The 14320-nt window shown below is 45.4% G+C and overlaps 1 protein-coding gene across 2 annotated transcripts in view; it reads right to left on the bottom strand.

Annotated features, from left to right (window-relative positions):
* Nucleotides 1–14320, bottom strand: part of ntrk3a (neurotrophic tyrosine kinase, receptor, type 3a) — a 159689-nt gene that overhangs the window by 62293 nt on the left and 83076 nt on the right. For both annotated transcript variants that reach the window (XM_056740254.1, XM_056740255.1), the window contains exon 11: nucleotides 8785–8887. In XM_056740254.1, the coding sequence (XP_056596232.1) occupies nucleotides 8785–8887 (103 nt within the window). The remainder of the gene's footprint in view (nucleotides 1–8784; nucleotides 8888–14320) is intronic.

Raw genomic sequence — 14320 nt, 5'->3', positions numbered from 1 at the left:
CAAGTCTGAAAAAGTAGCATTTGTTTTGCCTCCTGGATATCATAAATAACCGTAAACAAAACCTTCAAACCCTTTCATTACGCATGCAATAAAATAGCATTAGCATCAACTTGAATATAGAGTATAGCTTCATCACACATCTCTTCTCAATTCGCCATGTGCCCCACTGGATGGCTGTGAATCAGGAAACCGAGCGGTCTTCGGAGAACTGACACGCCATCAAAGAAGCCATTGAACTTCCTTATGAGGAAAGCTCCGCCCCTCTGACATAAATCCAGACTCGCTCAGCAATTAATCTCCTGGCTTGAAAGCTTGTGGATTCTTCTAGGCCTTCACGAGTGAAGCTTTCTGAAGCTGTGGTTGAACAAAGCTTGCCATCAGAGCTCTCCACATGAGAAGAAATCTCCCCGGCCTGGGACTGTCACTTCAAAGCTATCTTACACTCGTTCCTCTTCAGCGTGGGACCAGAAGTCAACCGAGCGACTTTTTTGTGTGTCATCGTTGTGTCGAGAAGATTCATGGCTCTCGTGTTACAGTTGCAGCTCTATTTATCGATTGTGGGTAACACTTTCTATTCTCAAATATAAATACTCTAGTAAACACAGCGAGTAAAATCCTGATAGATTCTCATCAACATAAAAGCAGGAGGGAAATCTCTTACCACACATTATGACAAAAGCAATTCAACGGCTCGACCCGCTAAGTTTTAGCACAAGAACTGCTGAATGTCCAAGATCCCTCATCTGTCCCAAATACCTCCTCCTGACTCAGCTCCACCTTTACATGTAGCATCAGTGAGCACAGATCGCCGGAGTACAAGCGGGTATACATCTGTTTAACCTACGAGACAGTACTTAAACATTCACTTTACTGCGAGGGAACTCATAATTATGTATATCTTTAAGCATCCAATTAAAATGCTAATGAACGTTTGCCGAAAAACGCTTTCCTTGGGGAAGCCAGCAGAACTGTTTTTCTGCCCCATATATTCATGTGAAACGCGTGGCCGTTGGAACCCTGGCAATGTACCACAAATCTCGAGCACGCCTTCAGTCATGCCTTTTCGAAACATAACTCTTTCTCTTTGATGCGTGCTTAATTCATTTGGAATTCAAATCAATGCAACTCTTTAAAGAGTTCAACTGTCTACTAGACGAATAGGGAGAATTGTAAATGAATGTTAATTCCTGTTAGTTTCAGTCATTTAACCTTTCAGTTATACGACTTAAGTTACGTCTAATTGCCGACTCACCCCGTCATTCAATTCCTCACAGTACATCCCCCGGTCTATCGAAGTTCACAAGTATTTCTTTTGGTGTATGGAGTTGTAACAAGCAGTCGAGCCTCGCGTATGTCGTGCCAATATGGTCCCAGTACATCGCTGGCAGACGCTCAGATTGAGTATCTTGCCCGAAGTGTCCCAGCAGTCTCTTTGGTCGGCCTTCTTTTCATTGGGGTCCTGTGTTTGATACTGCGGCGATTATGAAGGCTCTGCCCCTTCATCACTTTGTTCTATTTCTAGCACGGTGACAGTGGAAGAGAGCCAGATTGTTCTCATCTATCTTTAACTGCTACACAGTAAATAAATAAAAGGCTTTGAGGGCCTCCTATTTTGTTTTAGAGGGAAGAAACGATGGCAGATGGGAAACAGACCTGCGGGCGATGGAAAAGAGTGCCATGTTCTCCAAGTGCACCCTCCGCATGGAGATACAGTACATACAACTGAGAAAAAAATATCTGAATGCAGTATTTCTCATCTATCCATCTATATATCCATCCAACCCTTTCTATTTTGGCATTCTTTTGATCTTTTACGCTTAAATTTTAATGACAAAAATGCCAATCAAATCCTTTCATCGACTCACCCTCATGTCAATCTAAATCTAAATTTCTGCAGAACACAAAAGAAGATATTTTGAAAAATGTTGGTAACCAAACTACACTGGCCCCCATTGACTTCCATTGCATGAACACAAAACCTCTGAGACATTTTTCAAAATATCTTCTTTTATGTTTTTTGTGAGTCATATTCAGTTTTTGAATAAAATGAAGATTAATAAACGTGACGGACTCTTTGTTTTTGAGTGAAATATCCCTTTAAGAAACTGACAAAGCCATTTTAATGCCTTTACGTACACATAATATCAATCTTGGTTATCTTCTTGAGCTAGGTTCTTTGAAATCCTGGCCCAGAGAAACTTACATCCTTAAAAGACTAACTTATAAAGACAACTTCAAAACATACTTATGGGATTGATTTCAATTGTGCAGGACTCCAACGCTACGGTTTGGGCTAAGAGCCAGTCATGAGTGATGCATCTCCATTCACTTGGGTGTACTAAACGCCCTTCGGCTCTACACAGGCAATAGCGCACGAAGAAAAGACCCATGCGACAGATGTGCTGGAAGTTGGACGTGGGGAATGGGGAGAGACTGCACGGGTGCAAGTGAGGTGAACTGAAAGTGGCAGCGAGGGGAAACCTGAAGTCGACAGAAGTAGACAAGGTGGAGGAGCTCGGGCCTGGAAGCGGTTAGTTAGTCAGCGAAAGAACGGGAAAGAGTCTCGGTGTGAATGTCAGAGTTTAATACGGCGCCTGTCAGGCCCCGCCTCCGCTCTGGCAGCTCCCGTTTGCAAGTTGACACGCGGAGCCTGGTTCCTGGAGCGCAGGTGCCTGCTCTCATGCGGCGGGGGTCAGGGGAGGTACAGGCAGACGCCGCGGAAAAATGGACAGTGACAAATGACAGTGTGGCTGAGGCCATCAACTGTGGAGAGAGCGAGAATCAGTCGCCGCGAAAATGTCCGGAGCTGCGGATGGATTAAAAGTTGTGTTTTAATAAAATATATCAATGTAGTAATGTTTGGAAATATCATATGGAGTTAAATAATGCACGTATTAAAGCTAATTTCAATGCACCCAGATGTGAAGCACTGCCGCATAGCAACAACAGAGACAAAAAACGGCATAACAAAGTTATTTCATTTAATATTAGCTCTCCAGCTAGCACAAATGGCGAAATGGTCATTGGCGAAATGGAAATGGTCTCTATGGTCATTAAAAATCCCAGGATGACCTACGAATAAGAGTAGGGGTGTAACCAAATTCTTAACTCTGTCTCCTCTCCACCAATAAGGTGGTGTTGTGGGTGTTCTGGCGCAATATGGCTAACGTAGCATCATCAAGGTGGACCCTGCACATTGGTTGTGGTTGAATAGATCGTCCCCATCGATGTTAAGCGCTTTGATTACCCAGAAAAGTGCTATATAAATGTAATAAATTATTATTATTATTTGTGAAATTTCAGCATGAGAGGGCAAATTCCAATGTGACCTTCTACACGAAAGGAAACTGCATAGCCAGTGTCAAATCATTATTTACGTACATTTGTTTTTCCTTTTGCGTCATAACATTTTAACTTTAATTCTAAGGTCTTACAAAAAGTTTCAAAGCGCAAACTAAATCTGAATCTATTTACAAAGATCACATCAGTACTCCACATACAGTATTTCTTTTCGATACAATTACTCGATGCTGTAATATTATTATGGTGTTCTGGTTCAAAGCAAAGCCACACCTAATGCGTCCCGGGCAAAAAATGAGATTTTATTTAGATACAAAGCCTGTGCTAAGAGGAGAAAAAAGGAATTTCATTCCATTTGCCCTTTTGGCAGGGAATCCATTGTTGAAGGACGACAAGCAGAGGCCGCTTAATAGAATCATTTGTTCAGTTGTGCTGTTCCTTTTGTTTTAAAAGCCTCTATTTTTCCCTGGTTCTTCTTCAGATGTTATATCACCAGATGAATCTCTGAGTTGCCTAAAGGGAAGGGTGCTGAACTCTGAAATAGCACGGCCAGTTGGAGTCATTACATCAGATAAAAACATAGACGCTCTTCAAATATGAATGTGGTTGCAAGCCCAACAATAATAATAACAAACAGATGTGTCTTGTGGTCTACAGTTTAAGAAAATAAATCATGTGGATTTCATACAGTATGTTCTTGCAAAATACACAGGACAGAAGGAAGGGAGGAGTGATAGGTAAAGACTGTGAGTGAAAAGAACTTAATTGAGCTTCTTGTTAGTGCACTTATTTTTATAATTTTATAGATTCTTATATTTCTGTTGTATTATTTTTATACTTTTTGGTTTTCTAATGTGTAGGGAGGGAAGGAGAGAGAAAAAGAAACCTAGCAAGAAAGACAGAAAGAAAGAAAGCATGAAAGAAAGAAAGAAAGAAAGAAAGAAGGAAGGAAGGAAGAAAGAAAGGAAGAAAACAGAGAGAGAGAGAAAGAAAGGAAGGAAGGAAGAAAGGAAGGAAAAAGGAAGGAAAGAGAGAGAGAGAGAGAGAGAGAAAGAAAGGAAGGAAGGAAGGAAGGAAAGAGAGAGAGAGAGAGAGAGAGAGAGAGAGAGAGAGAAAGGAAGGAAGAAGGAAGAAAGAAGAAAGAAGGAAGGAAGAAAGAAAAACAGAGAGAGAGAGAGAGTGAGAAAGGAAGGAAGGAAGGAAGAAACGGAGAGAGAGAGAGAGAGAGAGAGGAAGGAAGGAAGGAAGGAAGGAAGAAAGAAAGAAAGAAAGAAAGAAAGAAAGAAGAAAAGAAGGAAGGAAGGAAGGAAGAGAAGAGGAAAGGGACAGAGAGAGAGAAAGTAAGAAAGGAATGAAGGAAGGAAGGAAAAAAGGGAGAGACAGAGAGAGAGAGAGAGAGAGAGGGGGAGGGAGGGAGGAAGGAAGGAAGGAAGGAAGGAAGAAAAAAGAAAGAAAGAAAGAAAGAAAGAAAGAAGGAAGGAAAAAATAAGAAAGGGAGAGAAAGTAAGAAAGGAAGGAAGGAAAAAAGGGAGATAGACAGAGAGAGAGAGAGAGAGAGAGAGAGGGAGGGAGGGAGGGAGGGAAGAAGGAAGTGAGGATAGAAAAAGAAAGAAAATAAAGAAAAATTGGAAGAAAGAAACAAAAAAGAGGGAGAAGAGAGAGATAAAGAAAAATAGAAAATAATGAAAAATGGAGAAAGAAAGGAAGGAAGGGAAGCGAAGAGAAAGGAAGACATTTGTTTGACAGTACAGTAAAATGGGTCATTCACAGCTCCAAAAGCGGAAGCAAAATATGCTTTATATAGCAGATTTCACAGCAGAGCAAACTCAGCACACTCCACCTGGTGAGGTCACAATCAGATCACTTTGTGAAGCAGCAAGGCCGGAGAACCGAGGAAAGCATTGCTATACTGTTTGTGTGTATGTGTGTGTGTGTGTTTGTGTGCGTGTGTTGAGGCGTTTGTGTGACGGTATCCACAGCAATTCAGGCATCTACAATCGATCACCGATTACAATCCCTGTCAATGAGAACGAATGAGGTCACACACGGGTCCTTATTCCTCATCTGCTCTTCATTACGCTTCTCAAAAAGGACAATAATTATAGCCTGTTATACCTGAACGCTGAAATAAATCAAGACCAAGACACTTGCAGGAGAGAAATAACAATGTCCAGCTTCTTCGCCATGGACACAGTGAGCTTATAAATCAGTTGAACAACATGACGCAGTGGCAGAAGTTTTAATCAGGGTTCTGTGACCACACAACATCTCCACTAGAGCAACAGAGATGAAGAAACCAGAAACAACCTTTGAGGTCTAGTGAATGGTGTCCTATTTTTCATTAGTGCTCAAGAGTTCTCCCAAAGGACTGAACTATAGGCTCCCTCCTAGAAAATCAAGGTAAAAAAAACTCGAACTGGTTTTGAGGTCGATTATCTCAATAACTTTTTATTAGTCTACTATCTTGAAGATATTTTTTAAAACGTTGTTAACTAAACCAAACTTTCCCACATTGATTTCCATTTTATGGCCCACTTAAGACATTTCTCAAAATATCTTCCACAGAAGAAAGAGTCTTATACAGGTTTAAAACTTTTGATGGCACAGTGTCATCCATTTCAAACACACTTTTATCAACTGGTTTATGAGGAAGCCATAGAAAATTGAATGGCAACGAGAAAAAACACCAAACAGCTACAAAAAGCGTAAAAATCAATTAAATAGAAGTAAATCAAGGGAATGTGCTATTGATGTTCCTCGGATCATCTTTAATGAGCAATTCGCTTTGAGTCGAATCTTTTGGACTCCTCGTCCTTATAAATAAAGGGTGGGCGACAGGAACTACAGCCGTCTTTTATTGAACCAGAAAAATAAATTCATACTCTGACACACAGGCACTGCAAATCTCCCCCACACACATACTCTGTCTCAGAACTTCTAAGAAAGAAAAAAGCTTTTTTCCATTGGTGAGAGCCCTGCTGTCAGATTTAAGATGGTAATAATGGGTTCTCACTGCAGGCCCTCGGAGAAAGTTAAACTCGGGCGTACGATGCGGGCTGGAATAAGAATCAGGACAGGAGCTTTGGATATCCTGCAGGTCCAGCTGGCGAAAGCCAACAAACCCCGGTTTCGCTAGCATTTGCGGATTAAGAAAGATGGATCACGAAGCCAAGATCTCTCCAGATAGGAATCTCACAAGTGATGCGCCACCAAAAAAAACTCCTTTCGGGATCTCATACCCGAGACAAACGCGGATTCTGCCTGAACAGTTTCATCTACAAGCACTACGACACTCACGTTCTTGAAGGATTTTGCGCTTTCCCTGGACTAAATCTCTTTTTCTCACTACGGGAGTAGATTACGTTTATTTACGCCTCAGTTCATATGAACAACTCTCATTCATTGCACTGGACGAGGACCAGGAGAATAATGTAAAGTCTCAATGCTGGAGCACAAACAGCTTTTTCACGGCTCTCAGACGAGACGGTCGCACATAAAAGGCTACTGTTGGATTTCAAACAAAGGAATAATAAATCGCTGAATAGGGGACATTTCATGCCTAGAAGGTTGTGGTCTTGAGGTCATAGAGGCAAGACGGCAAGAAATACAATTTGACACTATACCAGCATTCGACGCAATGTACGTATCGCAAATGTGACGTTTTACAGTTCAATTGAAGAAACCTTTGCTCTTTTGTTCATACTTTGTTGTCGTTTGATCAGTTGCATGCAGAAGATCGGGTGGAACGGCCTATCTTTCTCAAATCTATATTCGTTTACATTACTGGCTTTATCTTGTATTAACTAGGTTTGTTACAACGAGGATGGAGAGCGCTCGGTTTCTGTCAACGGGAGCAGAGGGTAGCAAGCGGAAGAGGGTGGGGGGTTGGCAGCAGGGTAGCGGTTGTAAAACAAGAGAGAAAAAAAAAGACGGAGATGGAAAAATAGAGGAAACGTCCCCGTGGGAACCAAAGCGAAACGGAGAAAGTCAATGAACGTGGCGCGGTGCCAAGGCAGGACACAATCAGCCAACATGGCACGCATTCGTTTAGAGCTCTGGCTGCTGCGCAGTGGGGGCTTGTGGGTAATCTGACACTGTTACCACCAGAGCGAGCTACTGATTAGATTCCAGTTGATGTAGAACGAAACAAAAATAATATGGCAAGCGGCTCCAGGGACGGAAAGCATCGCATTAATTATCCTTTTGATGCACGAGCATTTGTGTTGGTTGTAGTGTAATTGGTGTTGCATGGTTCCACACCAGCCAATGTGTCATATGTAATGTTCATCACGAAGCAATTATATGAGGTCTGCTTGACTCGTCTTCATAATGGCTGTTGTGTCAAGGGGGGTTTTCTGCTTTTCGAGCCAATTCCGTGTGTGTGTGTGCTTTGAAAGGGTTCTGCAGAAAGCGGCCAAAATGCATTTTGGGTAGCCAAACCAGCTAGGCTTTGGTGGATCTTAGGAGGAGAGAAGACAACAATGAAATAAACCCTGCCAAATACATCTAAAGATCAGGAAGGCATAACTGAGCAGAGCATCCTCCATCTCAGCATGTTTCCACGGCAACGCCCAAGAAATCAGCTAACTGTTTGCCAGCAATGCATAGGCTTTGGAACTCCGTCCAACACAGCATATGAATCCTATTTAGACATCAAATGCGTGACTGAAAGTCCACCACGCTCAAAAGGCAAACATTACGCCCAATTAAAAACCATAAACTAGTGTTCCTGGTCCAACGGAAAAGGTTGTGGGTTCGATACATACTGTTCACCTTGAATCAATGTATAAATAAGTGTAAACAAATGTAAATGGCAAAAAATAAAGGTTAATGTTCTATCCAGAACACGTTTAAAGGAACAATTCCCCCAAAAATTAAAGATGAAAGATATTTGGAGAAATACCTGTAACAACCCTTGCTTGTTGGCCACCATTGACTACAGTAGTAGAACAAATTCTTTATAAATGTCTTTGCTCCGTTGGACACATAAGAAGATATCTTGAAAAATGTAGTTAAGCAAAGAGTTCTGAGGCACTTTTGACTACGATTGTCATTTTTCATATTATGGTAGTCAGAGGTGGCCAAGAACTGTTTGGTTAAATGCATTCTTCCAAATATCTTTCTGTGCGTTCATCAGAACAAAGTAATGTATACAGATCTGAGTGAAAAAATCATGCCAGAATGTTTTGGGAAACTGCCCCTTTAAGAGCCAGCAAATTCAATATTTCAACTTTAGCTTGTAGCTTATCAGACACTTTGAAAAACAATCAAAACCCAAAACCATTTAAATGTCAAATAACACAGACCTCTAGTACAAAAGTAAGTGGTATACAAATGAAACCAATAATCTGATTTGAAAGTTGCTGTAAAAAGAAAAAAATCTGTTTTGCTGTGTAATAAAAAACATAAAAAAAAGTTAATAAATACTATTACTAATAAATGTGATGTGTCGAGTTTCCCGCTGAAAAGTTTACATTAGCTTACCTTTCATGCCAAACTTTGAGCGTCTGCCATATTTGTTGATTAGCACAAACATGACGACAAGGAGAACACAGGCGAAGCCCGCCAGGCCAACTGCAATCGACACCTAGAGAAACATGAGGTGGGAAACAGTTTGAATGTAGAAGCAAAACATTCAGACTTGGATCTCTAAAAATGCCTCAACAGTGATGTTTCATCAAATTTAAAGGTATAGTCCACTCAAAAATAAAAATCCTCTCATCATTTATTGACTTAGTTTCATTCACAACCTGTATATGACTAAAATAGCTACTTCACGAGTTCACCTACACAGATAACAGTGATATAGATAGGGATAATGATAAAGCTTGGTTATGCGTATTTGGCGTGCTGTCCGGGAAGCAGGCTCCGAGCTCGCCAGATCTATCCGAGCCCGAAACACTCTACCTTAGTACGGGTGAGTGCGCCGAGCTCGGAACCGGTCTGAGCCCAGAGCACACCCCCCGGGTTCCTGCAGGATAATGAGCTTGGCAGAGGAGCCGGGGTGGGGGAGGGGTGCTTAATCTTAGGAGAACGAGCAGGTAAGATGGTTTCCCTATTTATTAGCTAGCTCGCTAGGCTGATTGTGTATACGTTGTGATTGCTGATTACACACCAGCTGGCTGGTTATATGCTCCGGCTCCTCCCGAACTTTGTTAATTAAACATCATTTCACGAGTTCACCTACACAGATAACAGTGATATAGATAGGGATAATGATAAAGCTTGGTTATGCGTATTTGGCGTGCTGTCCGGGAAGCAGGCTCCGAGCTCGCCAGATCTATCCGAGCCCGAAACACTCTACCTTAGTACGGGTGAGTGCGCCGAGCTCGGAACCGGTCTGAGCCCAGAGCACACCCCCATAAAGCGAGAAAGTGGGACAGCCGCCGGAGTACGTATACCCCCCAACATGATGCCAAGCGCTGCGGAGGCGTGGCCTGTGTTAAGGTAGAGACGAGAGGATGAGGGCTCCTTGGGAGATGTTGTTCGTTATGGGACGAGAAAGGGGTAGGGGTTCCCCCGAGGATGGTTCAGACTGAGAAGATAAAAGAAGGTGGGTGCCCAATGCAGTGATGAGAACTATGAATCTAGGAGGTGCTGGCAGTAGTGCTTGGAGAGATTGTAATATTAGGGTTTTCGGGAACTATCCAAATGAACGCTGCTTCATTGCTTCGTGCCCCTGTTGTTAAGACTGATACTGGAAAGAGGCAACTGAAGGCGGGGGCCGGCTGTAGCAGAGCGCCTGATGGAGGCTCCTGCTGTGGTGATTGCTGCTGTGATGCTTGCTTCGTGGAAAGTTGTAGATGGCCGAAGGCGAGGCAGAAGCACTGGCCTCTGCGGAGGCGAATGCTGCGGCGACGCCGGCTTCGATGCCTCAGATGGAAGCTCTGGCCTCTGAGGGACGATCGCTGTGGTGACGATGGCTTTGACGTCTTCGATGGAAGCACTGGCCTCTGCGGAGGCGATCGCTGCGGCGACGCTGGCTTCTGCACATAAGATGGAAGCACTGGCCTCTGCGGAGGCGATCGCTGCGGCGACGCTGGCTTCTGCACTTAAAATGGAAGCACTGGCCTCTGCGGAGGCGATCGCTGTGGCGACGCTGGCTTCTGCACATAAGATGGAAGCACTGGCCTCTGCGGAGGCGATCGCTGTGGCGACGCTGGCTTCTGCGCATTAGATGGAAGCACTGGCCTCTGCGGAGGCGATCGCTGCGGCGACGCTGGCTTCTGCACATAAGATGGAAGCACTGGCCTCTGCGGAGGCGATCGCAGCGGCGACGCTGGCTTCTGCACATTGGATGGAAGCTCTGGCCTCTGCGGAGGCGATCGCTGCGGCGACGCTGGCTTCTGCGCATTAGATGGAAGCACTGGCCTCTGCGGAGGCGATCGCAGCGGCGACGCTGGCTTCTGGGCATTGGATGGAAGCTCTGGCCTCTGCGGAGGCGATCGCTGCGGCGACGCTGGCTTCTGCGCATTAGATGGAAGCACTGGCCTCTGCGGAGGCGATCGCAGCGGCGACGCTGGCTTCTGCGCATTGGATGGAAGCTCTGGCCTCTGCGGAGGCGATCGCTGCGGCGACGCTGGCTTCTGCGCATTAGATGGAAGCACTGGCCTCTGCGGAGGCGATCGCAGCGGCGACGCTGGCTTCTGCGCATTAGATGGAAGCTCTGGCCTCTGCGGAGGCGGTCACTGCGGTGATGCTGGCTTCTGTGCCTTAGATGGAAGCACAGGCCTCTGCGGAGGCGATCGCTGCTGCGACGCTGGCTTTGGCACTGTGATGGAACTACTGACCTCTGTGGAGGTGGTCACTGCTGCGACGCTGGCTTCAGCCCTTGTGACGGAAGCATAGGCTTCTGTGGATGATTCTTAGTTGCCGCACTTGGCTCCATGCTTGAAATGGGAAAGCTGGCCTTGGCTGAGGCTGTTGCTGTGGCAACGCTGGCTTCTTTGCTTGAAACGTAGTGTTGGTCTCTGCCAGGGTAGTCGCTGCTGCGATGTTGACTCCTGCTGTTAAAACTGCTGCTGCAGAGCCTGAGACTTGAGCACTGGCCCCTGAGCCGGCTGAATCGGCGGTGAGATCTCCTGTAAGTGAGATTTCGGCTGGCATGGAGGATGTTCGAACTCATGCGTGTGAAGTATGAATTCTCTAGATGATCTTGGAAATGAGGGTTCGATGAGCTTCCCTGATGATAGAGCGATCGGACCTGATGTAGCTCTTAAAAGCTTCCGATGTCCAGCGCCCTAGTGCTTGGATTTGAGAGTTCGAGAGGCCTTTTTGGGCTGCTGTGGTTGCTGCGCCTATGCGGAAGGAGTGGCCGGAAAAGTGGTCTGCAGGGATACCGGATAGGAGCAGGACAGCTTTGAGGTGCTTTTGGAACCAAAAGCGTGTAGCTGGGCGGTTAGACTCGTCGACGAATAGAGGATCCGATGTGGTTGTGGTCTGGGATTTCCTGAAGTGGAGGTAGGCTAGGAGGGTCTGATAAGGTTGAATTGGTGAGTGGAGATTGAATATGTAAATGAAATGTCCTCTCCTGGTTTGGTCCGTCTTGCTCTGTTTAATGGAAAATGACATAGTCTCTGAATCGACTACTGACAGGTCGGATACCGTTGGATGGGTTAGGGGGTTGAAAATGGATGTTGTGGAAATTTCTGAACATCTTAGAAATCCAAAGAATGCTAGTATAAACATGGTGTCGAGTGTGCGATCGACGTGTTTGGAGTGGTATCCTTTACGAAGGGTGGAAATGCATCTGGTCAATATATCCAGGGTTATGGGTTGCCTTGCATCCTGGCGAGCAGGCTGGGTACGTTGAATGCCCTTGATAAGCATAGATGTTTGGGAGCTGGCTATGGCTGCGGAAGGAGAATTGAATATGAGTTTGTGGAAGAACTGGACTCCACTCATGTAGCCTTTAATTGAGCTGGCCTGGAGGTTTTTTGAAGAGTTTAGGAAGGAGATGAAGGAGGTGATGGTGATGACAGAAAAATCGGGAAAGGGAATGTTGAATGCCAGGTGAAAAGACTTGAAGCTTTTCCATGCAGTTAGATAAGATTGGAGGGTCCTGAGGGAGACGGCTTGGATGATGGAGTTTAGAGAGGCATCGATGAGGGTTTTTAGGGGGTGGTTAACTGGAATATCAGCTCCGAATAGGGAGGTACCGGTGTTGGCAAAGGATCTGCTTCGGGTGCCAGCAGCCTGAACTTCTGGAAGGCAAAACGAGAAAGGGCGTCAGCAATCTGATTTTTTGATCCGGGAATGTGTTTGGCAGTTAGAATGAATTGGTCACAGGCTGAGATCCAGATGAGGCGTCTGAGGAACGGCATTATGGCGGGGGAGTGGGAGCGGCCTTTGTTAATACAATGAACAGTTGCCTCGTTGTCACAGTGCACGATTATGCTGGAAGCTGACCACTCTTTTCCCCATAGGGATGCTGCGACGACCAGTGGATATAGCTCAAAGAGAGCTGAGGATGCTAAAGCATAAGGGATCTCTAAAACCTGGGGGGGCCAGGTGGACGCGAACCAACGGCCTTGGTAAAAGCCTCCGAAACCGACGGAAGGGGCGGCGTCTGTGAATAGGCGAATATCGACGGGGGAAGAGGCCATGTCACTGTAGAAAAATGACAAGCCGTTCCATTGTCTGAGGAATTTTATCCATAGGCTCAGCTCGTCGAGGCAGGAGCTGGATATGGATAACGAGTCCTCTAAAGCGTGTGCGGATGACGCGAGAGAGAGGAGGTGTGAAACGAACGGGCGACCTTGCGGGATTATTCTCATCGCGAAATTTAGATGGCCGAGAACAGACAGAAGCTCGCGTTTTGAGCAGCGGGGATTTGATAATAGGGAGGACGCGATCAAGATCGTTCTATCGATTTTCTCTTTCGGCAGAGAAGCCTGGAATTTAAGCGAGTCTAATTTAATTCCGAGAAATTCGATGGACGTGCTGGGACCTGAAGTTTTGTCTGGGGCGAGGGGAACGCCGAGATTTTTGAAAACCTGTTGGACTTTTGCTAGATGTGCAGCCGGAAACGAGTCGGGAGACGAGATGATTAAAAAGTCATCCAGTAGGTGGATAAGGTAGGGAATTACATAATTGTTAGAGAGAATCCAGCAAATTGCCTCCGACAACATGTCGAAAATTTTTGGGCTGCTTCTGCAGCCAAAGGTGAGACGGACAGAAAAGTAAAATTTATTGCGCCATCGAATGCCGAAAAGGTGCCAGAAGTCTGGGTGGATTGGCATGACTTTAAATGCTGATGTGATGTCGACTTTTGCTAGCCAAGCGCCACGACCGGCATGTTTTATTAAAGTGATGGCTTGATCGATGTTATGATAGTGCAGGGAAAATTCCTCGATCGGAATGAGGCTATTAATGCTAGGGAAGGTAGAGCCGTGTGGTGACGAGAGATCGAAAATGAGGCGCTTTTTTCCAGAGAATTTACGAGTCGCTATGCCAATGGGGCTGATCCGAAATACAGGAAAAGGGGGAGCGTCGAAGGGGCCAATAATGAAATTAGCGTCGATCTCCTTTTTAATGAGGAAATCGACTGACTCTGGTTCGGCGAGCGCAGACTGGAGGTTGGGGCATATTAAGCTGTGTGACGGAAGACTGACGACGCCGGGGTTGAAACCGTTCGAGAGACCGGTCAGAAGATAGTCAGTGAATTGAAAGTCGGGGTGCAAGGACAATTCTGAAGACAAACAAGAAATGTTCACGGGAGTCGAAAGGTAATTTTTTAGTTTTTTATTCTGCGTTTGCGACAATGGGCACACGATTCGTGCGTGTGCTCCGCTACAAAATGAGCACACATGCAGGAAGCGACAACGCTGCCTGACGCATCTTCCGGCGTTGAAATTCCTACAAGCCTCCAAATTGCCAGGTTGCCCTTGGGTTTGGTGAACTGGGCGGGTTGGCAGGCGCGGAACAGAGCAGGTAGACTGGGGAGGCGAAGCTGAGCGTGGGGGAAGAGAGGGAGTGACTAGGGGACAATCTAATGTGGTATGCGCAACTGAGCGACACA

This window comes from Triplophysa dalaica, chromosome 24 (assembly GCF_015846415.1).
Source record: "Triplophysa dalaica isolate WHDGS20190420 chromosome 24, ASM1584641v1, whole genome shotgun sequence".
Taxonomy (NCBI): domain Eukaryota; kingdom Metazoa; phylum Chordata; class Actinopteri; order Cypriniformes; family Nemacheilidae; genus Triplophysa; species Triplophysa dalaica.
The sequence above is the reverse complement of the archived record's forward strand: the minus strand, read 5'-3'. Positions and strand labels throughout refer to the sequence as shown.